We start from the raw sequence: 22,300 nt of genomic DNA on the forward strand, positions 1-22,300 counted from the left end.
TTCCAGCGTAATGCAACTCAACCACAACCTCTTCGATTCCGTAACATTCTGGAAATGTTGAATGCAAAAGATGTGCAGCATACGCATTCACGATCGTTTAATGTTATGAACAATCTTTAAAAACTTGGCTATTTGCTAATTTTGTACGTTTTCTTGGCCATCAGCCCTGAACTTCTCATATAATTTGATCTCGCCCTCTCGCTCTCTCTCTCTCTCTGCGCAACTTTTTCTCGGTCATTCCGTCACAAATGTATCTGCGCAACGGATCCCCTCCCCCCCAATTTTCACTCGTTTCTACCTCAGTCGTTCTTTTGACGTTGGTAGCTATTGGTGGCAGTATCAGTCAGGCGCCCCCAGTATCAGCCTTCTGCTGTGCGGTGAATCTTGTCCCTCGAGAAAAAAAGGAGATTCAGTAAAAGCTCGACGAGAGATACGAAAAAAACATGTTTGCGAAACCCACCATCGGGGCTCGTCAAGCGGTGCAGGAGCATGTTCTTGCAGTTTCCAGAGATTTTATATCCCAGCCCCGCCTGAGTAAGTACTTTTTTGTCGCGTAAATTTAGCTCTAATCTGGCGTATCGGTTTGTCGAAACTCGCGGAGCTCTCGCTCAATGGGCGTAGCATCTGATCGATGTTCGAGTGGGTCAGCTGATGCTCGATTGAATTGAGTTTATCCAAATTGGAAGTATTTATGACTCGATAATTCCGAAGATTGAACTGCTTTCGCGTATTATTGATTTTTCACTAGTACAGTGTATAGGAAAGAACGAAAACGAGAATACATTTGAGTCTACGAGAGCGCTCCGGACCAGTCATGTGACTGCAGACGACCACCTATCATGGTGGTAAATTTACTTTTAACGTAAATTATTTTCGTTCCTTCTGATAAATATAGGTGAAAACATGCAACGATATAATAAAGCGTACAAATATTACTTTATTTTCTTAAATTATAATTATTATTGTTACGTAATATTACGTGTAATCTCGTGATTTTTACGAAGAATTTAAGAAACGGGCGAGTTTCGGGCGTAACCCGTGACTGACAACTCGGGTCTCGTGTCTCAACCGTTATAATACTCTTTCATTTTTCTACATTGCCACAGCTTATAAAACCGTTTCTGGTGTCAACGGACCCCTCGTTATTCTCGATGAAGTGAAATTTCCGAAGTTCGCCGAAATCGTGCAGCTCAAACTTCCCGATGGATCTTTACGCTCTGGAAAAGTGCTTGAGGTCTCCGGATCCAAAGCTGTTGTTCAGGTCTTCGAAGGAACATCTGGCATTGATGCAAAAAACACTCTTTGCGAATTCACTGGCGATATCCTGAGAACTCCGGTCTCTGAAGACATGCTGGGACGTGTCTTCAACGGTTCTGGTAAACCCATTGATAAGGGGCCCCCCATTCTTGCCGAAGACTTCCTGGATATTGAAGGTCAACCTATCAATCCCTGGTCTCGAATTTATCCTGAAGAAATGATCCAAACTGGCTTGTCCGCTATCGATGTCATGAACTCCATTGCCAGAGGGCAAAAGATTCCGATCTTTTCCGCTGCTGGTCTACCGCACAATGAGGTATAACAATTTTCAACTTGCTCAATGTTGTTAAACTTATAATGAATTGAAGTGTAACAAATTTCATTTTCTCTGTGAATTCTTTATTGATATTTAGCTCAGAAGCATTAACGAATCTCATTATACGATTTACCTTGAAGCGCAAGCTCGAGTTTAGAAATTTTGTTAAAAAATTTCTATTAAATTCTCTAAGGAAAGACAAATTATGAAAAATCGTGGGAAAAATATTGCAGAAGTCACGAATGAAAAATAATTCTCCGTTTAAAAAGGATTGTGAAAATGTTATGAATTGATTGTAGCAAACACTCGGAGCACATGTATTGGAAAACAATTTCGAATGTTAATTTGATTTCCTCAGATCGCCGCCCAAATCTGTCGTCAAGCCGGTCTCGTAAAAGTTCCAGGAAAATCGGTATTGGATTCTCACGAGGATAATTTCGCCATTGTATTTGCGGCTATGGGTGTAAACATGGAAACTGCTCGTTTCTTCAAACAAGATTTCGAGGAGAATGGTTCGATGGAGAACGTTTGTTTGTTCTTGAATTTGGCAAACGATCCAACAATCGAGCGTATTATTACGCCTCGTTTGGCCTTAACGGCGGCTGAATTTTTGGCTTATCAGTGCGAAAAGCACGTGCTCGTCATTTTAACGGACATGTCATCTTACGCGGAGGCTCTTCGTGAGGTATCAGCCGCACGTGAAGAAGTACCCGGACGTCGTGGTTTCCCAGGTTACATGTACACCGATCTTGCAACAATTTACGAGCGAGCTGGACGTGTCGAAGGTCGTAACGGATCGATTACCCAAATTCCAATTCTTACTATGCCTAACGACGACATAACTCATCCCATTCCTGATTTGACCGGTTATATTACCGAGGGACAAATCTACGTCGATCGTCAATTGCACAACAGACAGATTTACCCACCGATCAACGTACTTCCTTCATTGTCGCGTCTCATGAAGTCCGCCATTGGAGAGGGTATGACGCGCAAGGATCACTCCGACGTTTCCAATCAGCTGGTGAGTTGGTGATCAAATCGTGCAATAATTTGACAACCAAATAAAAATAGCGATAACAATGTTCAATTCTTATCGACTTTTTCAGTACGCCTGTTACGCTATCGGCAAAGACGTCCAGGCCATGAAAGCTGTCGTCGGAGAAGAAGCTCTCACCCCCGACGATCTTCTCTACCTGGAGTTCCTCTCGAAATTCGAGAAGAACTTTATCTCCCAAGGAAGCTACGAAAATCGAACCATCTTCGAGTCCCTGGATATCGGCTGGCAGCTTTTGCGTATTTTCCCCAAGGAAATGCTCAAGCGTATCCCGGCCTCGACCCTGGCCGAATTTTATCCTCGAGACTCCCGTCATTAATCCTCATCTACCGTTGATATTAACACTGGTTGTATCCCATCGACGGTCGTACGACATTAATGAGGCGCCCAAGAGTCTCATCGGCCCTAAATCTTTATTCAAAGTCCGCGGGACTTCGTGCTCGGAAATTTTGAGCTTCTAGATTGTTGCGTCTTGACAGTAAGATATTAAAACAAAAAAATACAAAGAAACCATGTTTTCAGTCGATCGACTTGAAGTACAGCTGTTCAATGGTTACGCGCAAACTACGCAAGACGTATAATGTTTAAACGAAAATTCGAATACAAGAAAAAAAACAAATTAATTCACAAAGGGGTCGTGCCAATCATCGCAAGTTAGTCCTGTAAATTGTTATATATACGATTAGAGATCAAAGTACCCGGAAGTCCACGAAAATCTTTCGTTTCATCAGCGAAACATCTTCCAACGTATTGCATCGTTATCACTTACAGGAAAATCTATGAATGTAAATTGTAATATATTGTTCAGTATTATCATAAGGAAAAGAAGAAAAAGAAACAAACTACGCGCGTTCGAATCCTTTAAAACTAGAGCATCCTACATTCCACAGATGAAATTTTTATTTACGAGATGTATCGCGGCTCCCCACCCTTCGGCGCAATGAAAGAAAAAAAAACAGAAAAAATGAAAGAACGTAAAAGCAAATATACGGAAAAAAATAAGAAATCGTAATTATGTTTTCAATCATAGACACGAATTCTACATCGCGTGTAGTTAATATGGAAATACATTTTTCAAGAAACATAATGTATGATAAATTAATATTAATTAGAGATGAAAATATTTTTAGTGTTATTGGCACTTTAGGAGCTTCTGTCAATCTCTTATGGATCAAATACGCCTACCTTTCGAAGGTTTGTAGGAAGCTTATAATGGTTGTTTTTGTGATCGTGTTCGATAACTTCACCATCAGTTCCGTTTAGCCATTAAATAACGTGAATGTAATATAACTGTATAAAAAAGATTCGTTGAATTTACGTTTATTCAATTCGCCTAGTCATTACATTCCGCCTATAACTGACATCGCTTATTCCTTAATTTGTAAAATACGATGCTTGAACAAAAATTGAGAAAAAATCGTTAGTATCGACAGATTTCGCGTTTATACGCTGAACGAATCAACGATCCAGTACTTAAAAGTAAACGAATTCTTTGAAATTTTAGAAAACATTTAAACCCTGAAAATCAAATGCCTTAAGATTTCGAAACAATTGCAGGACCGTCAAATTTTTTCTCAGACACTCAAAATGATACCAAAATTTGCTAGTAGCTGGAGGACTTTTCTCATTTATGTAAAATTCTTGAAATTTCAAATAATGTTGAATACAAAGTTCTCTTTCAATTTTCAATTTCACCAATACTTATTGATGAGTAATCAGAGGCTTATCAGATCGAAACAAAAATAGAAATCACGACAATAAATAATCTAAGTACAGCACGTAATGTATATTTGTGTTTCGTGTGGTAATAATACATAATGCATAGATCAGGGATTGCAGATTCGCACGTATATTTTGACATGAAGACTTCAAAAAAAAAAAGGTAATGGAGTATCGAACGTGGCCGTTATAGACGTAAAATACCACTTTGAAGGACATCTAAATAAATAATTGTACAAAAAAATGGATGACAAGTGCGTTCAAAAAAAAAGGACCAAAGGCTTTTTTTACATTTCACTTGAACAAAATTCCGCTATCACATAAACATGCGCGTCCGAATTGTGTTTGATAATAAATACAAAAAAATCATTACTTTCAATTATTATCATATCAATATTACTATTATTATAATAAAATGTATAATTACTCTTCACTGGCAATGGAAATTTCGGTGTTCATGCATCGGAAATAGTTATATTATTTCTTTGATTTACTCATTCAAAAGCCGTATTCCAATATTTGATCTTAAAAATAGCAAATTTTTGAAGGAGGTATTTCAGTTTGTTTTGTTTTTTGTTTCTTTTATTTTATAACTATTATAAAAAAAGTACTAACAAACGTTAAACAACATGATCCGGAGCGCCGTACGTTAATATAATGACGGAACTCTGGAAGAAGTTGGGTTAAAATTTGCCGGTTGCCAACGTACACGTTGGTAATAATAATATCAAGTCTCGATGAAAATCGTTATGTAATTGTAGGTACCGTGATAAAAAATACATGTCAACGAGGCATATAAATTTTCATCATGGTAACATCGTACTACTTCAAATTTGACCAATTTGTCGCTCGAAAAAAGTGCGGTCAGCCACTTGCGGACTGCATAATTTGTATTAAATTCATGCACTCTTTCATTTGCAAGATAATTTGCAGGTCAGTCTTGCACTGATCCCCTCCTAAAGGTTTCTCTTCCAAACTTTTGCATTGTTTTTTTTTTCATTCTTTTTACAATTTATTGGAGGTTCGTTAATTACCGCGAAGAGCGAGGAATATTTTTCGTTTGCGGTTTCGTTCAAAATGTTCGATCTTTCTGCTTCCCTATTTCTTTTTCTTTTTATTCTTCTTCTTCTTTCGTATTATCAATTGCTCAAAATTCCTCCAACTTTAGGTACTCTCCAAATCATCTTCGCTCGATAAGACGTCTGTACTCCGTGGCAAGAGCAGAGCAACATGACCGTACCTTAAACACAGACGACATTTGCTTAAAATAACTGTTATTACAGAAAGCATCGATGATCGGTCAGAAACATCAAAAGATTTGGCAAAAAGTCCAGACACATTAATGAGGAAAAAATTAATTTACAACACAATTCAACGTCTTATCATTGGGCAGGTACAACCATGCCATCTAGAATAAATTATTCCAAAATCGTTGAATGTAAACAAAAAAAAATATACTGATAAAAAAAATAATCATTCCTGTTCAATAGAAATTTAAAAAAAAACATTGAAATATCCTTCAGTTCAACGAATTGTTTTTCCATTAAATAATCTTTCAATTATTGTCACAGCTTCATTCCATAGATTTAATAAAAATTGAAAGAGTTCATTGGTTTTCATGAATCAAATGAACATTTCAAGAGTATCTAAAGTTTTGGGAAATTATGTAGAACAAACTGAAGCATATCCCAAAAAAAGAAATTAGAAAAATTATAATTAAAATTAAGTTTGAAAAATATTCGAGTTTTTGTAAGGATCTTACTTGCTGCTTTTGTACTTTTCCTGTATAGCTTGCTGTTGGCTATTGGGAGCATTGGCAAAAGTTCTACTCAACGCTGATAAACATCCCCGTAAGTCCTTAAGACTGTAGCCAGTGGACAATTCGAGTTCGTGAGGCCAAACTTCCTCCTGGAGTGTATGCCTGGCGAGAGCTACTGCTGCGGCCGCGAGATGGCTCGGTAAATAGTGCAGATAAGGATCGGCTTCGAGCAACGACAATTCACACAAGTACTATTGCCATTCAACATAATTAAAATAGGTTAGATTATTCATTAAAAAAAAATAAGTTAATAGTAATCTATATAATTTTGAAGATTTTAATAACTCACCATTGCCAGGTAAAGAATTTTTTCCGATAAATTATTACTAATGCAGTAGTCTCGCAGGAAAGCGAGAGGCGTAGGTACTGTAAGATCGAACGACAGGACACGAAGGATTAAATGTTCCATGCGTAACACTTGTTTTCTCGTGTATGTGTCATCGGTTATATACACAAATTCACCGACATCAGGGGGATAAATTTCCTCGTACTTGCTGCAATTATCAACAACAAAGTTTCAATGCTTCGATCCAAATCATAAAAATTGAAATTCATTACAACAGGATATGAAAATTTTTAGTTATGTGATAATCGATGACGACTGATACTGAAAAATAATTATTTTCAATACTCACGCGGCAATAAACATAGCTGCGGTACCAACGAGCTGGAGTTTCGCTCGTACGACGCTCATATACGACAAAAATCGATCGATGTAAGAAACTGCTAAATACAATGTTTCGCTCTGAAGTCGATATTCTTCTGCGACCTCGACCAACCAATCCACCAAGATGGATCTCATGGAATACGTTATATCTGGCTGTTTTTTCATATAACCGGGTTTCGGTCTGTGCTGAGTCTAAAATAACAAATGAAATCCTATTATTGTGAGGAATAAAAACATCAACACTTTGAGACAAATTTCCATAGCAATAATAAGAAGTTTATGGTACATGATAATGGCATGCATTAATTGGATGAACAGATTGTTGGAAATTTGATTTTTTTTATCCGTTTTCAACAGTACATCAAAATTGTCAAATGAGAATGCTTCGTGACTTAAAACCAATCAAATTTATATAGAAAATAAGCAAAAATTTTAATCATTCAGCTACCTGAGATCCAGAAAATAAATAGTGGCGTACATTTGACAAAAATAAAATTAAACCTTATTTTGCAATCATGAAAAACTGAATGAGAAATGCCAATGCAAATACTTAATGGATTTTACGAAAATGGAATAAATGAAAATTAAGATTCATAAAATTTTGGCAATTTGAACAGATTTTTTTTGTTAAACTAGTTTGGAGAATGTTGATGTAATCAATGCATTAACGTTTTTTTTAGTATGGTTTCTAAAATTGTCAAAAAGATTGATTATCCAATTCAAAGTTGGAAAAATTGGAAAGGAGAAATTGATCGACTTTGAAAAACTGTCATGAACATTCACCTGCGATAATGTAAATTGACAATATACAAAATTCCCTCAAATTATTGCACAAGTTCAAAACTGGAATAAACATAAGTAACTCAAACAATTTAGAGTTGCATCAAATGTAAAAAATTTGTTGAATTTTTTGGAAATCTGGTACTGGGAAATGTATGATAAATTTTGAAAGGGAATTCAAATTGTATGAATAAATTGATAGTCCATGAAAATATAATTTTAGTTTGGAAAGGACAGTCATAATACCTCAGCAACTCGCAGATAATTGTATATATCTGCCCTGTATTCATCGACGTCGAAAAAACTATTTTTGAGAGACTTGCAGGCTTCTTTTTTAGCTTTGAGATCTTGTTTCTTGCCGGAGTCCAGAAAGCCCACAGATTTGTCCAAGGACATAGGTACAGCATTGGAGAATATGGAATCTTCACATTTTTCTAAAACACCACTACAGAATGGAGGTACAACACCGACATTGAGAGGATTGACTTGAAGCTTGGGTTTCTCTTGATCGATTTTAACGGAAATTTCGCTTGTCTGTTTAATTTTCAATTCGGTAGTTTCCCTAGTATCTCTGAGCACGACAGAAGTCTCTTCCACGAGTTTGTCTTCATAAATCTTGATGGTGCCTTCTTCTTTCTTATTCTCTTCAAATATTTTGAAGGGCTCTGTTTGTGGAGGCACGAAAGCCTTGGTTTTGGAGTATTTTTCATCTTTGCCACAGACATCCTGCGCATGAAGAAAAAAATAATGGCGTAAAGCAGAATTATCAACTACAAATTTGAGAAATCAATAAATTCGCACTAGTATTCCCAATTTTGAAGTTATGATAACAATTGTTGAATAAAATTAAAGATTGAAAGAAAATCTGTGGAAATGTCAAAAAATTCGTCTTATTTTGATGAAAAATGAAAATTTGTAGGTTCAGAATGTCTGCATCATTATATTTTCAGTTTGAAATCAATTATCAGGAAGTCACGAAAATGTTTGATAAACGGAAAGCGATATGAAAAATAAAAAATAAGTAATTAAGTTGTGTACTTACGATTTTAGCATTACGGTGGCAGTTATTGTGCAATACCGCCAAAACCGGTCGTTTATTCTGTTGTAGAGGATTAGTCTGATTAACCGAGTTCTCTTTGCCTCGTCGAACATCAACGATCCTATTTTCTTGATCCTCGTGTATCCGAATAGTAGCCATTTCAATGTTTGAAAATTTTCTGATTTTTATTTACGGAACGATTTCGTGATAAACGCGCGGGTGAATTAAAAAAAAGACTAATCCGAACGAGGCGTAAAAAAGGAAAAAAGAAAAATTTCCCACGCGTTTGCAGCTCGTCGTTGGAGGGATAACTCGAGGGGATGTGTATCGCGGTTTCGGCCGTTATTCTTCGGCGGAATAATCGTCCACGTTTGGGACTGACCCGCGTTATATTTATTTACAGAAGAATTTCGAAGCCCCTTGGATCTATTCTTCTCGTTGAAGAAAAAATGGTTTTTCTCCTCTCTCGAAACGACCTCACAACCGCACGGTCATGGCAATGGATTATCCCGCCGCTTCTACGCGAATCGAACACACCAACAAACTTTTTCGTATGTTGGGGGAACCCGTTGATTTCAAACAAACGTAACTTCAACCAGCTGGCTATACGTTACGGACAGCGTTGCTTGAAAATAGCCAATGAGAACGCTCGAAAGACCGATTAATATTCAATATCCAATCCTCGTCTATCGTTTGAAACTGCGAGTTCGTAAAGTCATCGCACACTTTTGTTCTCAGTCTACGCATACCATGCGCATACAGACATTCTTTCGATATGAGGAACGCGCGAGACGAGTGGTAGCGCGATCTCACGGCAAAATTACAGAACGCTTGTCAATTTGACGCTTCCTCGCTCGGTGGTTATCCTCCCATCCGCTCCAAGGGTACACGCGCATTCACCTGCTGCTGCTGTCAGCACATATGGCATTTTAAACAATTCCGTTTTATATGTATTGCTTGTTCTTGTCGCTAATTGTTTTGTTTTTCGTGTAATTTTTACAAAATGACTCCACCACTTACTATTTCGTCTAGTGTCATCGATGTGAGTCTACCTTTTCATTTGAACTTCCCATTATATTGTATTACTGTTAATGTTATTAACTGTTCTCGCCTTAAAATGTAGTCAATTACAGGTAATTGACTCCATTTTTTTGGTTAATGTAAATAATATATTCTCAAACATGGCCTCATTACAGCGTTTGCAGTATGCACGTTCGAATACTACAGGTCGTTTGTACGGTGTAATGTATGATAACACCCTTACCGTTCTGTCATTTGCGGTCAATAAATCTGACCAGGAATGTTGCCTGGAGCCTACTGATTTACAACCGAACATGCCTGCTGAAATTGATCTTTGTGGTGTTTTGTTCATTGGCGAAGGCGAGGAACCAATTCCAGCTGCTTTTAAGGTATAACTTTATCCGTATTGCTATTCAATTTTTCATCAAATTTTGATAAATTTTCTATAAATGAAAAACAACTTTTACAAAATTTGTTCTTATTTCTCATTCGGATCTTTGCATTATTAAAAACTTAGTACAGTTTAAAAAAAATGTTGAAAGAATTGATTTAAAAATTTTTAATAAACAAACGAAGCATTCATGGAAAAATTTTATTTGGTTTGAGAATAAGTTCCACAAATTTGATAGTGGTCCCAAATTCTTCTCAACATCTATGAAGCATCTAAAAAATATTAAAACGTCCCAAATTGAGTATTAAATATTAAATATTTTGAGCAAATCTCAAGGTATCTTTCTAGATACTTTTTTAAGCACGAATGGAAAATTCAACAAACTTGTGGATACAAACTAGAATTGCCAAAGTTTTCAATCATTTCAGAATGGAAAGAAAGGAGAGGGCTCAACAAAGTTTTAAAGAAAAACCTGCCATGATACAGCTCTTTCAGACAATTTCAGACATTTGTTTCAAACTACCAATCACTATTTTTTCAATTTCCATTTATTCTAAATTTATTTCTAAAACCTCCCAGCAAATCTTTCTCATTGTAAGACACATCAACTGCAGAAAACTTGAAAAAATGAAATTGATCATCAGTTAGGATATACCCCAGAATGTCTTGTGTGAAATGTAGGAACAGTGTTTACAAAGAGTTCAGGTATTTTGAAAAGAATATGAATCCAAAGGAAAAATATTGCTTTCTTCTCATACATCTAATATGATATTGAAGAAAGGCAATCAGCAGAAATCACTTTATGAAATAATCAAAAGTTTTATGCAGGGTATTGGAAAAGTCAAGGACCGGCTGATGGTTTAAAAAATAATTTTTTGGATCTGAATAATATTTTTGAATAGCAGTTTTTTGTATTTTTTTATTTTCTTTATGCATTCGGTAACTCTGGCTTTCTTAATAAATAAATTAAAATTATTCCACAGGACATTGACATTACAGACAACCCACTACTCATCAAGTATTCTCTGAAAGACGCCAATGTCCAGGCATATTATTATGTGCACGAAGTGTTACAATCTGCCCAAAAAGTTGAAATCATAAGCGAAGAAGATATTTGGGAAAGATTTTTTTACATCAGAGTTCAAACGTGTTTCCCAATTGTTACCACTAAGGAGGAGGTTGAAAAGGCTCTTCAAGAAACTAGAAAAAATGTAAGTCTCGATCACGTACCTTTTCTATTGCTTTCTATCGTGCATTAACGAAATAATATCTTTACACAGATAGCTTCAGGGATCGTAGCGTTCGGATTTTCACAGAAAAACTTCTACCTCTTTGACACAGATAGCGACAGTAAAAACGTATCAATAAAAGATGAACTCGCATCGAATGAAAATTTATTACAAAACCAGAAGAATCACATCGCCAAAAATGTTCCAGAGATCACAGTATGTATTTTCACGGAAAGACCGTTGAACATATTTATTCTAATTTACACCATGAACCCCAAAGTCTTTGTTTACTCCAAACACAATGTGCATTGTCAATGATAGTTGGTTTTGAAATTCGTAAAAATTGCTTGTCATTGAACGAGAATACGAAACGATAAAAAAATAAACATTTTTCATTGGTTTAAATAAATTAAACTTTTCATTTTGAAGAGAGACTGATGAAACTTCAAAAGTATTTGGGTTTTCCTCGAAGTTCATCATATTTTCGAAAAGAGAAACCCAAGAACGTGTTTCGACTGCCTGCAGTTTTTGTCATCACCGATAAAAAAAGATTCCCACTTATTGTGATAAAAGAAGTTTTATCGGCGATGCATGGTTCTATTTTATTTTCAATTGTTGAAAATGAAATGAAGTTGGGACCAATGATCTCATGAAATCCTCTCTTATAATATGAAAGTTCGCTTTAATAATCATTCTCTGTATTTCCACAGCGAAAGTGGTACAGTTTTGGGGATTTTGGATGATATTTTATCTTATACAGTAACAGAAGAAAATGATGTGTGAAGTAGAACAACTTAATAATAAATTCATTGTCACAATTAGGAAGCCATTCCAGCGCGAATGTTATGGGGTACGTCACGTGACAAAGCTCCGGAATCTACTCTGAAATGTGCACCAGCTTTGCATCACATAAAACGTGAGAATGAAATTTTCAACAATCACCATTTTGGGGACTCCCAATAAATAAAATTTCGCTCACAGGTTCTTTCGAGAGTCTTCAATTTGACCTTCAAATCGATGCGTTGTCAGTCGTTGGAAACAACGTAACGGCTGCAAACCTGTACGCGATTCTCGTTGAATCCGTTTGTCGAAATATTCGGTTGATCGAGAGATCATTCGTTGAGCAAATGAAGGAAAGTGACGAGCTCAGGCTTCCAGTACCGTTGCACTTCAAACCACGTGCTTGCGGACATTTGATCACGGTAACTTATCCGGTGGGAAAACCCGATGAGAAGTTGTGTAAGAATTATTTGATGAAACCATTTTTTATGACGTTCAGTTTCTTTTATTTATCTGGGCAATACACTATTACACTCTATACTAAGCAAAAAGCATAACTTTATTCCAGATGATTACCGAAAAAGTCTACACAAAGCTCTCGCACTCGATTTGACTCGACCCTACTTCAGAAGAAGCAACGTCGTCAAGTTTTCAAGTGATTTGACCAGCAATGAGCCTTTACTGAATCCTCATGTTGCCATCGTTTCCCCACCATCAGGTATGAAAATAAAAAAGCCTAGAATACAGAATAGTAGGAATGAGGACGAAATTTTTCTATTTACTATTGTCTTCTACTTCTTGCTTTCCTCTATTATTACAGACAGGAAAATTGCAACTGTCGATGGGTTGTATGCTTATCATCATTACATGCAGGACAGTTTTGATGACAATGGATGGGGATGTGCTTACAGATCACTTCAAACGATTGTCTCCTGGTTCAGGTACATGAACAATAATATTCGTCACAACTTATTTTGGGACATTATGATTTGTACAAATGATGCAATGGTCCATTCAGTAACTCATTGTTTTCAAGTGAGTCTGGTGAAAACATGCAGATCTTGAAGCAGCATAAAAAAATTCTAAAACGTTTCTCCCTAATTTGAGAGAGCAGCCATTCGTCGAATTCATGAAAGTGAATGAACTTTTCAAGTTTTATAAATAAAACACTCTGCAATCATGACACTTTCAATTTATTCACAATTCAAATCCTTGTAAATCATTCGTAGGCTCCAGGGTTATACGAACGTGGATATTCCATCTCACCGAGACGTACAAAAATGTCTGGTCGAAATTGGTGACAAACCTTCGAATTTCATAGACAGCAAACAATGGATCGGTTCAACGGAAGTTGGTTTCGTACTAGAAACCCTATTGGGCATCACTGTAAGAATACTCTGTGCCTCGAACGGTGAAGAAATGTCAGATCTGGCAAGTGATCTTGCCCACCACTTTGAAACACAGGGGACACCGGTTATGATTGGTGAGTCAGGATCAGAAGAAACATTTCAAAATGACATTATTTGTTTGAAACAATAATCATGGTGAAACATTGTTGAATGATTAAGGCGGCGGAGTGCTGGCACACACAATACTGGGTATCAGTTACAATGAAACATACGATGACATCAAATATTTAATTCTGGACCCGCATTACACAGGCGCAGAGAACTTGTCAGTAATATTGAACAAAGGTTGGTGCGGATGGAAAAACAAAGACTTCTGGAAAAAAGATGCCTTTTACAATATGTGTTTACCACAGAGGCCGGTTATAATTTGATTGCAATATTGTAAATAAATAATTATTGATCTAAATGAACGAAAAAGAAAAAAAAACCAACTGTAAAATATTAAATTACATACATGCAATGAACGCCTAAAACTTTTATCTTACTGGTGGAAATGGTTGCAACTATTTTTAATGTTTCATCAGGATGCAACTTATGAGTGTAATAATTTTTATGTGGATTATGGAGCATTGAATAAACGACTTTTCACATCTTATTTGAATATAATTTATTGTAAAATTGTTCAACAGACTTTGCAAAACCTTTTTACTATAACAAGAATGGGAAATTCTCATTAGATCAGGATACATCCAAAAAAAACATCGTCACTATTGATTTTTCAATATCGAGAATTTCTCATGGTGATATTTCTAAGAACCAGCAATTTGAAATTGATTTACATCAAATTCGTTAATACGAAATTTATGCACTATTCTTAAACAGAAATGTCTTGTGAATCATGAGAAATTTGCCAAAATTGCTATGGCAAATGTTGCTAGTAACAAATCTGACGAGAGTGCTCTCGATTAACGATAAAGCTTGACATATAATCAAATCATCAAAATCCACCAGCTGATTTTTGTAACAATTGGGAGAATCGATTTGTAATTAACATAGAAACGTCAATGAACCTATCTACACAATTGTTCAAGCAGGTCTCTGTTCGACTATCCAATTTAATTCCAGGCTTCTCGACACATTTCTCCCAACACAGGTCGTTGAATTGGTGAACCTATGTGAGAAAAATAAAAAATAAACGGCTGTGGAATAAAAGAATGTAAGCATTGATTTAAATTAAAACATCGTCCTCTTGATAGGTTACATTGAAATTAAACATAAATCACATATGAACATTTACCTGTGCTTGCAATTGTGCCTTTTGCTGTTCCTGCATCAGAAATCCTTGGAGTTCTGCATCAATACCTTTTCCTGCTACCTTGCTGTCGGAATTATGTTCAAATCCTGAACCCCCGAATCCTGATAAATCAGCCATTTCTTGTACAGTCGTTCTTTGTGCTTTTTCAATCGGAATAATATTTTCGCACGTTTTATCAGAACTTCTGATATTATCAGATATTATTTAACTCCGCGGACTCTTCCAAAGCAATGAGCAAGCCGGGCACGTTTGCTGTCGCAGATGGCAGCACAACTCAAACTCTGAAACTAATTCCTGTTGGTTTCCCATATCGCACGTGTTTGAAGAAACACCACAACCTCAAAAATTTGCATTTTCATGACTCTCAGAAAGTCGAAGTGACATTTTACCATAGATAAACGTAAGGAACAAATTTAAGTAATAAAGATGAGAGAAATTCCGTTGTCCCGATGTGAACGGGAATTTGTCAATCGATCAATTTGCGAAAACACGGTAAGTTAAAGTACGAATTTCAAATCATCAATTTCGGAGAAAAACAACACTATTGTGTTTTTATTCCATAATTCAATAAATGTATACTATAGTTTCTTGAGAGAAAATGGGATTGAAATTAAAGAAATAAATGTGTTTGCTGTCAAATCATTTGATAAAAAAAAAAAAACGATATTGATGAATTATGATCCTTATTGGCTCCAGCGCTTGGATGGTAGAGAATTGTTAGAAGCACGTCCTGTCAAATTGTATTTTGGGTCGAACTGGGGCTGTTGTCTTGCAACTTTAGGACAAACGAGGTAATAAATCATATTATTGAAATATCTTAACCAGCACTATATTTTATACTTAATCGCTGAATTTATCAATGCAGAGTTGTTGCAAATATATCCTGTGACATCCAACCACCACAATCTGCTCGTCCGAACGAAGGCAAGCTACAAATTTTTGTGGAACTCAATCCAATGGCTGCTCCACATTTTGAGGCTGGACGTCAATCCGAAATGGGAGTTTTTATCACTAGACAATTGGAAAAATGTTTCAAGGACTCAAAGTGCATTGATCTTGAATCTCTGTGTATTGTGGCAGACCAAAAAGTTAGCAAAATATCCATCTCATAAGATTTATTACTATTCTCCCACAAGTTATTGAAAGATAATCTAAACCATACGATATCAAACTTGGGTTAGATGATTTTTATGCATAAAATTTTTTTCCAACCTTACCTATTTTTCATTTTTTTAATTTTTCTAAAGCCACACAACTTATCTTACACACATAGTTCTTTGAAGACTCCAATTGATTACTGTCAACCAAAATTTTTATGCATCACAGTCAGCAAATTCATAGTCATCTTGAACTGACTCATTTTATATAAATGTTACTTTATCATTTATTTTCGAATCCACTCATCTTGCTATTTGATTCACAATCATACAACTTATCGTTTATTTCTGTTACATATAACCATCTGCATTTTTGTCAACATTGTTATAGTGAACCTTTGAATTTCTCTCTAGACATTCATTGTTGGCACAATTTCAAATTAAAATAATTCAATTATTCGGAGAATTAAATGTAAAATAAGCTCACATTTATCAATACAGGTTTGGAACATCAGGGTCGATGTAAACGTGATCAACCATGATGGGAATTTAGTAGATTGTGCATGTATAGCGACACTGGCTGCCCTGTCGCATTTCCACAGACCAGACGTAACAACAAATGGGGAAGAAGTTATAGTTCACTCTTTTGCGGAAAGGGATCCTTTGCCATTGACACTGTTCCATTATCCGATATGTATTTCCTTCGCTACTTTTGAAAAGTTTGTTTTTTTATTGATCTTGACAAATTGATAGACTAGCATGTAGTTCTAATAAATCGTTCCACTCGTGTTTATTTTTCTTTTACAGTGGAAGAAGCGTAATTGATCCAACGTACATGGAAGAAAGATTGAGCGTGGCTCAATTGACTTTGGGACTTAATTCGTATAGAGAAGTTTGCAGTTTGCATTTTGATTATACAGCGAGAACTGGCATCGTTACAGACGTCATATCTGCCGTGTCTAACAAAGCTGCTAACCATTGCGCCAAAATAGTGAAACTTATACGAGAAGTGGTCAAACAAGATATTCAAACGAGGTCTGACTTATGGAATTTTCTCTTCGTTATTGTGTTACTAAATCCTTCTATCTTTAGTATCTTTGATACATGTAGCATTAAAAAACCTCATAATATAAAAAAAAAATCAACAAGTGGAATTGAGTTATTCCCAGATAAAATTTTTCTATTGCGACTGATGAAACTTGCGATAATTGGAACGAAACATTAGAATTAAAAGTGATTAATTTCCGGAATTATATTAATTTCAGATACGATAAGGAAAGTGCGACATCCGAAAGTACGTGTCGATTGGAAAATTCGATAGCAAACGATAAAATAATGTCGATGATGACGGAACGAATAAGTATTAAACTAGCGGGATGGAACGGTGGAAAAACATTGAAAAAACGTTCATCAACCAACGACGATGATTCCGAAGACGTGAAAATGAACATGGACACGACAGAAGATTCGAGTTTTGTTGTACACCTAGGAAAAGGATCAGCAGAATTAGTTACGGTATTTCCTAACACTTGATAAAAAAAACGTTGAACTGTGAGAATATCAATTCTCCCGATACTTTCAGAATAATATCGGCGAAGGAGGCAAAAGTACGTGGACGGCTATGGAATCGTCAGATGAAGACGACGAATCCGACGACATTGAGATGATTGGCGAAGCCAAAGTGGAAAAACAAGTTCTCGACGAAATAGGTACACAAGAACTACTTATTTTAAAAAACAAAACTCACTTTTATAAAAAACTTTGATATTGGGACTGAAGTTTGCATCAGTGAGTCGCAACAATTTTTTTATCCATGATCATTGTCAAAGCTTCCTTTAAAATTTTGGATCATGAAAATTGGTCGAAATTTGTTTTCAAAATATTTTTTAGACGGTGAATCACAGTTTATTCCCCACTTTTTTGAAAGACTGGAACTTTCTTATCTTCGTGTTATAAAAATATTCTTGTTTTTGCAGATTTGAGTGGGGATAGTGAGGAGGAAACGACAGAGACATTACAGAAAAAGGATTTGTTGTAAAAGAACAGAAAAAAAAAGCAACGTAGAGTAAAAGTGGTCGATGTTTACTTCGATATCATTTTTTTCTTACTCAATGGACAAATAATAATATTCTCTCAGATTTATACATTATCCTTATAAAATATGTACCTTTCATTAACAAGTTAAAGTCTTTAGGATGATGGAAAAAAAAAAGTTCTTCGTTTCTCTATGATTAAAATATGACATTGCTTGGCTCTCGCGGCACCGAGTCCGCACCTGCGCTACGTCGCGTCGCTGCTTAAGCCATTTTTTTGATCCAACTTATTCGCATTTGTTTTCACTGTGTATATGAAGAAACTGAGCGCTTCTTTTTCAGCCACTGGAATCGTCTTGAAATGCTTCATTAATGCCTAGAAAATAAATATTTATGCGTACAATTATTTGCAAAATTTTATGAAACTCCAAAAAAATTTTGTATACGTTTGAAGTCGTCGCTCCAGCCGGAAATTGCTTTAAATTTTAAGGCTGCAAGTCGGATTAGATATATGACAATTTAGCATTTTTATCACTATGTTACAAAAACATTTGTGATACACCAAAAAATCTAACGTTATACATTAGAAAGTTGGAAAATCCGGTGGACATTAAATTTGACCAAAATTTTGGTACACAATAATGGCACAGAAATTTGAAAAAATTTAACTAATTAAATGGCCTAAGCATTGATGTCTTATATTATATTATTGAAAAGATAAATGATTTCAAGGACCAAAGCAGCTATTTTGGTTTCAAAGATATGATTGTAGTTTTGATTTCAATAGTTATGTTTGCATCATACTTACATCAGCCAATTGTGCTTTGTTAAGTCCGGGCCGTGTTGAAACTTTATAATGCCTTTTGTACCGCCTCAAAGTTCCAACTTGGAGCTGAAAAAGATCAACCTCCGGAAGGTCGTTGTCTGTCTCACCAGAATCTTCCTCAGAGTCTTTTCTCCGCCGTTGTTGCTGCTGTTTTGATCGAGCGCATTGTATTACTTGTTTGTGATAGTCGCAAATATAAGTGTGACGAACCTGGAATCATGTAAAATTTAATCAGTACGTCAGAAGGCTTCTCTTGAGAGGCAGTGAACTAATGCAATCAAAAGTAAATGCAATTGAGGATCATATACAAAAATTAATAATTAGAATGATGAAATAAATTAAAAGTGCAGTAATAATGTAATACATCAAGTTTAACGTAATCTCTAATCATTGGTATAATAACCATAAACTGTTGGAATATTCCTAAAATATTATATGCTGCCGAAACGAAAATTCTATGTGACGATGAATCAATTAATTAACAGATGCTTAGCAGCGTAGATAATCAACCCGTGTTGTTATCGAGTCAGCTATGTTTCTACATATGAGGGCACCGATTCTCCATACATTAGATACGATTATTTTAATATGAAAGTTAATTAATATACTGATGAAATTCATGAAACTGGATATGAATCAACAATTGACTTATTGGAAGATGCATGTGCTAAGAGAACAGATAATCTTTTATCAATGCATCAGGAAGTCTTTAAATGTCATCTGAATAAATATTAGCAAAAATAATAAAAAAAATACGATATAAACGCACCGTGTGATCCTGATTGAGTTTGAGGCGTCTTTGAGTCACGGTTTTTTGAATTCGTTTGCTGTAGGAAGCATTGCCAGCTGATCGCGAGCACCTTTCCCCTTCATCAACTAAACAGCAAATCTGATCGGCGGCTCCTCTGGAGTCCTCTTCGCCGGTACTGAACCCGTTCATTTTTTAATACAGATACTTTTTTATAAAACAAAAAATAAAACACTGACGCACAAAACTGTATTGGTCGAGTTGAGTTAAAAACACTCTGCTCTTATAACCTCGTTCTAGCGGCGATCACGACAAACGTCAAAAAAGAGAGACGAGTCCACGATCAACATTATTGCGTCGAACTTTCAGCTTAAATTCGGCCGCTCCTTCAACATCATTATTGCCCAACCAACGGTTGTTATTTACACGTTAATTGTCATTTAACCGGTGGATACCACGTTAGATTAACACACGCGCAATTTTCACACCGACGATTGATTTGTTTATTTACGTTTGCGGTTTACGGTATTGTTAGATGCGTTTTTAACGCAGAAAACCCGTTATTCCGCCGCGTTTTTTTTGTTACTCGGCGCAATTACGAACACTCGAAATTTCAGAGTCGAAATGAATGACGCGATCCTTGATAAGCCGAAGTTTGCGAATTCACTAGATTTATTGAAACTCTCTAAAAAGTTCAGGTATTTTTTAGTATTCCAAATTTATAGAATTTCATTCATCGGCACCTTTTGCAATGATTACAGAGGTAAATGTCTACGAGTACGGACACACAAAACTTAAGCATTCGGTAAATACGAACCGTAGTGTGCGTGTCTCGACACACACTTTTACAGCTAGTACTTTTGTGGTTGAGCATACGTGTGTAAAAGCTGCATGACACGTTTGCCTAAGTAATTCCTATATGTTTCTAAAGCCGACTGCATCTGCGCGATCTGCGCCAATGTAGTAAAATTCTTGCATACGAAAGCGAGTTGCAGAGCAATCGGACCAACGTAGGAAAAAAATCTCGTTCGTCGCGCTGAACACGACCTTTTTTGCAGTAGTTGCATACAACGGAACTACATCAACGCGTCCTCATGTTGACGACGGTTACATGATTTCAATATATATGTATATAGTCGTATGCATATTTATATATGTCCATGTAGATAGAAAATAAATATAATTCTGACAGTTGGCTCCCTGATGACGTTTGAACAGTAGCGCCATCTGCAACGATGCAACATCCTAACCTCGGCAATTATTATTTAGCTTTTGGTATATGACGAAACTCAAAGTAATGCGATATTGTAGAAATAGTGAAAACGAAAATTTCAGCGATTTTATAAATATGAAATACGAGGGAATAGGTAAATAGGATAATTCGAATGACGATGTACAATTTCATGAGTGTATCTTTCCCGCTCTTCCGCGGGTTCCGACATTTTGACGGTGGTGGGGGAAGTAAAAAAGAAATGCTCGAAAACGTAAAAGGTTGGCGCTGATTGGCTGACTTTTTGCGGCTTATCTGAAATAAACCAATGGGAGAGAGGATTTTCCCCGTACACTTCCATATGCCGCATAAGTGGCGTGGGGTCGCGATATTCGAAGCTGAGAATCCTTTTAGCTGTAGAAGACTGTTCAGGTAAGAAAAATCCAAATATTTTCTTTCGGAGGTGTTGACAGATTCGAATGTTGGCTTGTGCTAAATTCATATTAAAGTATCTGTGAAAAGTGTCATACGTGAGTGCTCGTGCCTCGTTATTACTGTGCTACGTTATTCGTGACCGTAAGTTTTTTTTATTTAGCATACATACAACCGTCAGCAAATGGCTGCCCGGAGATATGCCTTCGTTCGCGATATCTTGTTGAATCGTGCTTTTTTTTCTGTTATTCCTCGTTACGTTACCGCTAAAAAATTGTTCTGAAATAATGCCTAAACCTATCAATACATCCTAAATCGTAGTACCGTGGTATTTTCATTTACGGGAGTTTACATTCGTTGGCTTTTCAAGTCCGAGTGCGTCGCGCGTCACGGGACTCCATTACGAGAACGAGCGGGTGCTACCCAAGGCTAAAGTCTGCGTACGCGTTCGTCCCATTTAGCCTGGCTTGCGCCATGCATTCACGTTTTACGTATATACTATATATACAAGAGAGCTCGCTTGCCACAGTCCATGTTAAACAAAATCGTATAATCGTATTATTTTAAACCTTCATAAATAACTAATTACGTTTCAACTTAACCCAAATCCGTCTCAACTTTCATTTTTTCATGGAATAACGCGTACTTTAAGTCATGTCTACTCGTATCATCACGTATTTACGTCCGTATTATCCTTCTTTCGTCTAACTTTGACGTTCCGATGTACATCGCCTTGTCAAAACGCCAATCTTCAAATCCATCAACACTTTCATATTTTTTTCATTATTCTTATACTCATATATATATATATATGTATATACTTATCCTCGTATACGCATATACTATATCTACACAAATTCATATACATATTCGTGTGTGTGTGCGTATGTATATACGTATATACACACACATACACACATTTGTGTTGTGCTATTGATTCGTTTCGTGCATACGCATGTTTCTTATCCCCTGTACGTTTTTATACCGTGTGAATCTGAAGAAGGTTGCAGAGACGAGTAAAGAAAAAAAAGGTATAAAAAAAAATTAGCTAGTGACGACGAATGTATAGGGCGCGCAGAGAGCGCGGTGCGGTGTCAAGCGGGGTGACGATGACGAGGACGACGGGACTTTAGATAGGCCGGGTAAGAGGAGTGCCGAGCGGCGGGAGGCAGGGGAAAGCATTTCTATCTATGTGTGGACTTATTTGTACCCACGT

The 22,300-nt window shown here is 36.2% G+C and overlaps 6 protein-coding genes across 8 annotated transcripts; 3 read left to right on the plus strand and 3 right to left on the minus strand.

Annotated features, from left to right (window-relative positions):
- The first annotated feature begins 311 nt into the window (after positions 1–311).
- Vha55 (V-type proton ATPase subunit Vha55) lies at positions 312–3,943 on the plus strand. Its single transcript, XM_043411269.1, has 4 exons — positions 312–534; positions 1,107–1,573; positions 1,932–2,597; positions 2,683–3,943. Exons 1-4 carry the CDS (start codon positions 444–446, stop codon positions 2,947–2,949), a joined length of 1,491 nt encoding a protein of 496 aa, XP_043267204.1. The 5' UTR covers positions 312–443; the 3' UTR covers positions 2,950–3,943.
- Positions 3,944–5,336: 1,393 nt separating this feature from the next.
- On the minus strand, positions 5,337–9,222 carry CycA (cyclin A). Its single transcript, XM_043411271.1, has 6 exons — positions 8,658–9,222; positions 7,862–8,341; positions 6,804–7,027; positions 6,458–6,662; positions 6,112–6,359; positions 5,337–5,589 (listed from the first exon to the last, which is right to left on the minus strand). The coding sequence occupies exons 1-6, from the start codon at positions 8,811–8,813 to the stop codon at positions 5,514–5,516; spliced, it is 1,389 nt and encodes a 462-aa protein (XP_043267206.1). The 5' UTR covers positions 8,814–9,222; the 3' UTR covers positions 5,337–5,513.
- A 289-nt stretch (positions 9,223–9,511) lies between these two features.
- On the plus strand, positions 9,512–14,078 carry Ufsp2 (UFM1 specific peptidase 2). Of its 2 annotated transcripts, none has more exons than XM_043412649.1 (10): positions 9,512–9,696; positions 9,851–10,063; positions 11,049–11,276; positions 11,346–11,510; positions 12,117–12,210; positions 12,276–12,533; positions 12,643–12,792; positions 12,895–13,015; positions 13,304–13,557; positions 13,643–14,078. In XM_043412649.1, the coding sequence occupies exons 1-10, from the start codon at positions 9,658–9,660 to the stop codon at positions 13,852–13,854; spliced, it is 1,734 nt and encodes a 577-aa protein (XP_043268584.1). In that variant the 5' UTR covers positions 9,512–9,657; the 3' UTR covers positions 13,855–14,078. The 2 variants fall into 2 exon arrangements, with proteins under 2 accessions (XP_043268584.1, XP_043268583.1); XM_043412648.1 differs by lacking the exon at positions 9,512–9,696 and adding an exon at positions 9,719–9,787.
- Positions 14,074–15,007, minus strand: LOC122406874 (mitochondrial import inner membrane translocase subunit Tim8-like). The gene is made up of 2 exons (XM_043412662.1): positions 14,721–15,007; positions 14,074–14,594 (listed from the first exon to the last, which is right to left on the minus strand). Exons 1-2 carry the CDS (start codon positions 14,853–14,855, stop codon positions 14,421–14,423), a joined length of 309 nt encoding a protein of 102 aa, XP_043268597.1. The 5' UTR covers positions 14,856–15,007; the 3' UTR covers positions 14,074–14,420.
- A 20-nt stretch (positions 15,008–15,027) lies between these two features.
- On the plus strand, positions 15,028–17,977 carry Rrp45 (exosome complex component Rrp45). 2 transcript variants are annotated; one of them, XM_043412650.1, is made up of 8 exons: positions 15,028–15,230; positions 15,435–15,529; positions 15,604–15,826; positions 16,337–16,554; positions 16,643–16,870; positions 17,101–17,350; positions 17,418–17,544; positions 17,812–17,977. In XM_043412650.1, exons 1-8 carry the CDS (start codon positions 15,165–15,167, stop codon positions 17,871–17,873), a joined length of 1,269 nt encoding a protein of 422 aa, XP_043268585.1. In that variant the 5' UTR covers positions 15,028–15,164; the 3' UTR covers positions 17,874–17,977. The 2 variants fall into 2 exon arrangements, with proteins under 2 accessions (XP_043268585.1, XP_043268586.1); XM_043412651.1 differs by having other exon boundaries at positions 17,101–17,344.
- Sap30 (SIN3-associated polypeptide 30) lies at positions 17,897–20,373 on the minus strand. Its single transcript, XM_043412660.1, has 3 exons — positions 19,464–20,373; positions 18,677–18,904; positions 17,897–18,244 (listed from the first exon to the last, which is right to left on the minus strand). Exons 1-3 carry the CDS (start codon positions 19,632–19,634, stop codon positions 18,116–18,118), a joined length of 528 nt encoding a protein of 175 aa, XP_043268595.1. The 5' UTR covers positions 19,635–20,373; the 3' UTR covers positions 17,897–18,115.
- Positions 20,374–22,300: the final 1,927 nt, after the last annotated feature.

This window comes from Venturia canescens, chromosome 2 (assembly GCF_019457755.1).
Source record: "Venturia canescens isolate UGA chromosome 2, ASM1945775v1, whole genome shotgun sequence".
In the NCBI taxonomy this organism is placed as follows: Eukaryota; Metazoa; Arthropoda; class Insecta; order Hymenoptera; family Ichneumonidae; genus Venturia; species Venturia canescens.

Bases quoted from the DNA above. Each gene is read 5' to 3' on its own strand.
- CycA (XM_043411271.1), bottom strand. From the start codon at position 8,813: ATGGCTACTATTCGGATACACGAGGATCAAGAAAATAGGATCGTTGAT. The intron at 6,663-6,803 runs GTGAGTATTGAA...TGATAATTGCAG, and splicing joins GCAGCTATGTTTATTGCCGC to CAAGTACGAGGAAATTTATC. The intron at 5,590-6,111 runs GTAAGATCCTTA...TCTGTGTTTAAG, and splicing joins GAAAAGTACAAAAGCAGCAA to GTACGGTCATGTTGCTCTGC.
- Sap30 (XM_043412660.1), bottom strand. From the start codon at position 19,634: ATGAACGGGTTCAGTACCGGCGAAGAGGACTCCAGAGGAGCCGCCGAT. The intron at 18,905-19,463 runs GTGCGTTTATAT...ACATGATTCCAG, and splicing joins AACTCAATCAGGATCACACG to GTTCGTCACACTTATATTTG. The intron at 18,245-18,676 runs GTAAGTATGATG...TTTATTTTCTAG, and splicing joins ACAAAGCACAATTGGCTGAT to GCATTAATGAAGCATTTCAA.
- Ufsp2 (XM_043412648.1), top strand. From the start codon at position 9,746: ATGTTATTAACTGTTCTCGCCTTAAAATGTAGTCAATTACAG. The intron at 11,277-11,345 runs GTAAGTCTCGAT...ATCTTTACACAG, and splicing joins TTCAAGAAACTAGAAAAAAT to ATAGCTTCAGGGATCGTAGC. The intron at 13,016-13,303 runs GTACATGAACAA...AATCATTCGTAG, and splicing joins ACGATTGTCTCCTGGTTCAG to GCTCCAGGGTTATACGAACG.
- Vha55 (XM_043411269.1), top strand. From the start codon at position 444: ATGTTTGCGAAACCCACCATCGGGGCTCGTCAAGCGGTGCAGGAGCAT. The intron at 535-1,106 runs GTAAGTACTTTT...ACATTGCCACAG, and splicing joins TATATCCCAGCCCCGCCTGA to CTTATAAAACCGTTTCTGGT. The intron at 2,598-2,682 runs GTGAGTTGGTGA...CGACTTTTTCAG, and splicing joins CCGACGTTTCCAATCAGCTG to TACGCCTGTTACGCTATCGG.
- Rrp45 (XM_043412650.1), top strand. From the start codon at position 15,165: ATGAGAGAAATTCCGTTGTCCCGATGTGAACGGGAATTTGTCAATCGA. The intron at 15,231-15,434 runs GTAAGTTAAAGT...TATTGGCTCCAG, and splicing joins GATCAATTTGCGAAAACACG to CGCTTGGATGGTAGAGAATT. The intron at 16,871-17,100 runs GTCTGACTTATG...TATTAATTTCAG, and splicing joins AAACAAGATATTCAAACGAG to ATACGATAAGGAAAGTGCGA.
- LOC122406874 (XM_043412662.1), bottom strand. From the start codon at position 14,855: ATGGCTGATTTATCAGGATTCGGGGGTTCAGGATTTGAACATAATTCC. The intron at 14,595-14,720 runs GTAAATGTTCAT...TTTCTCACATAG, and splicing joins AGGCACAATTGCAAGCACAG to GTTCACCAATTCAACGACCT.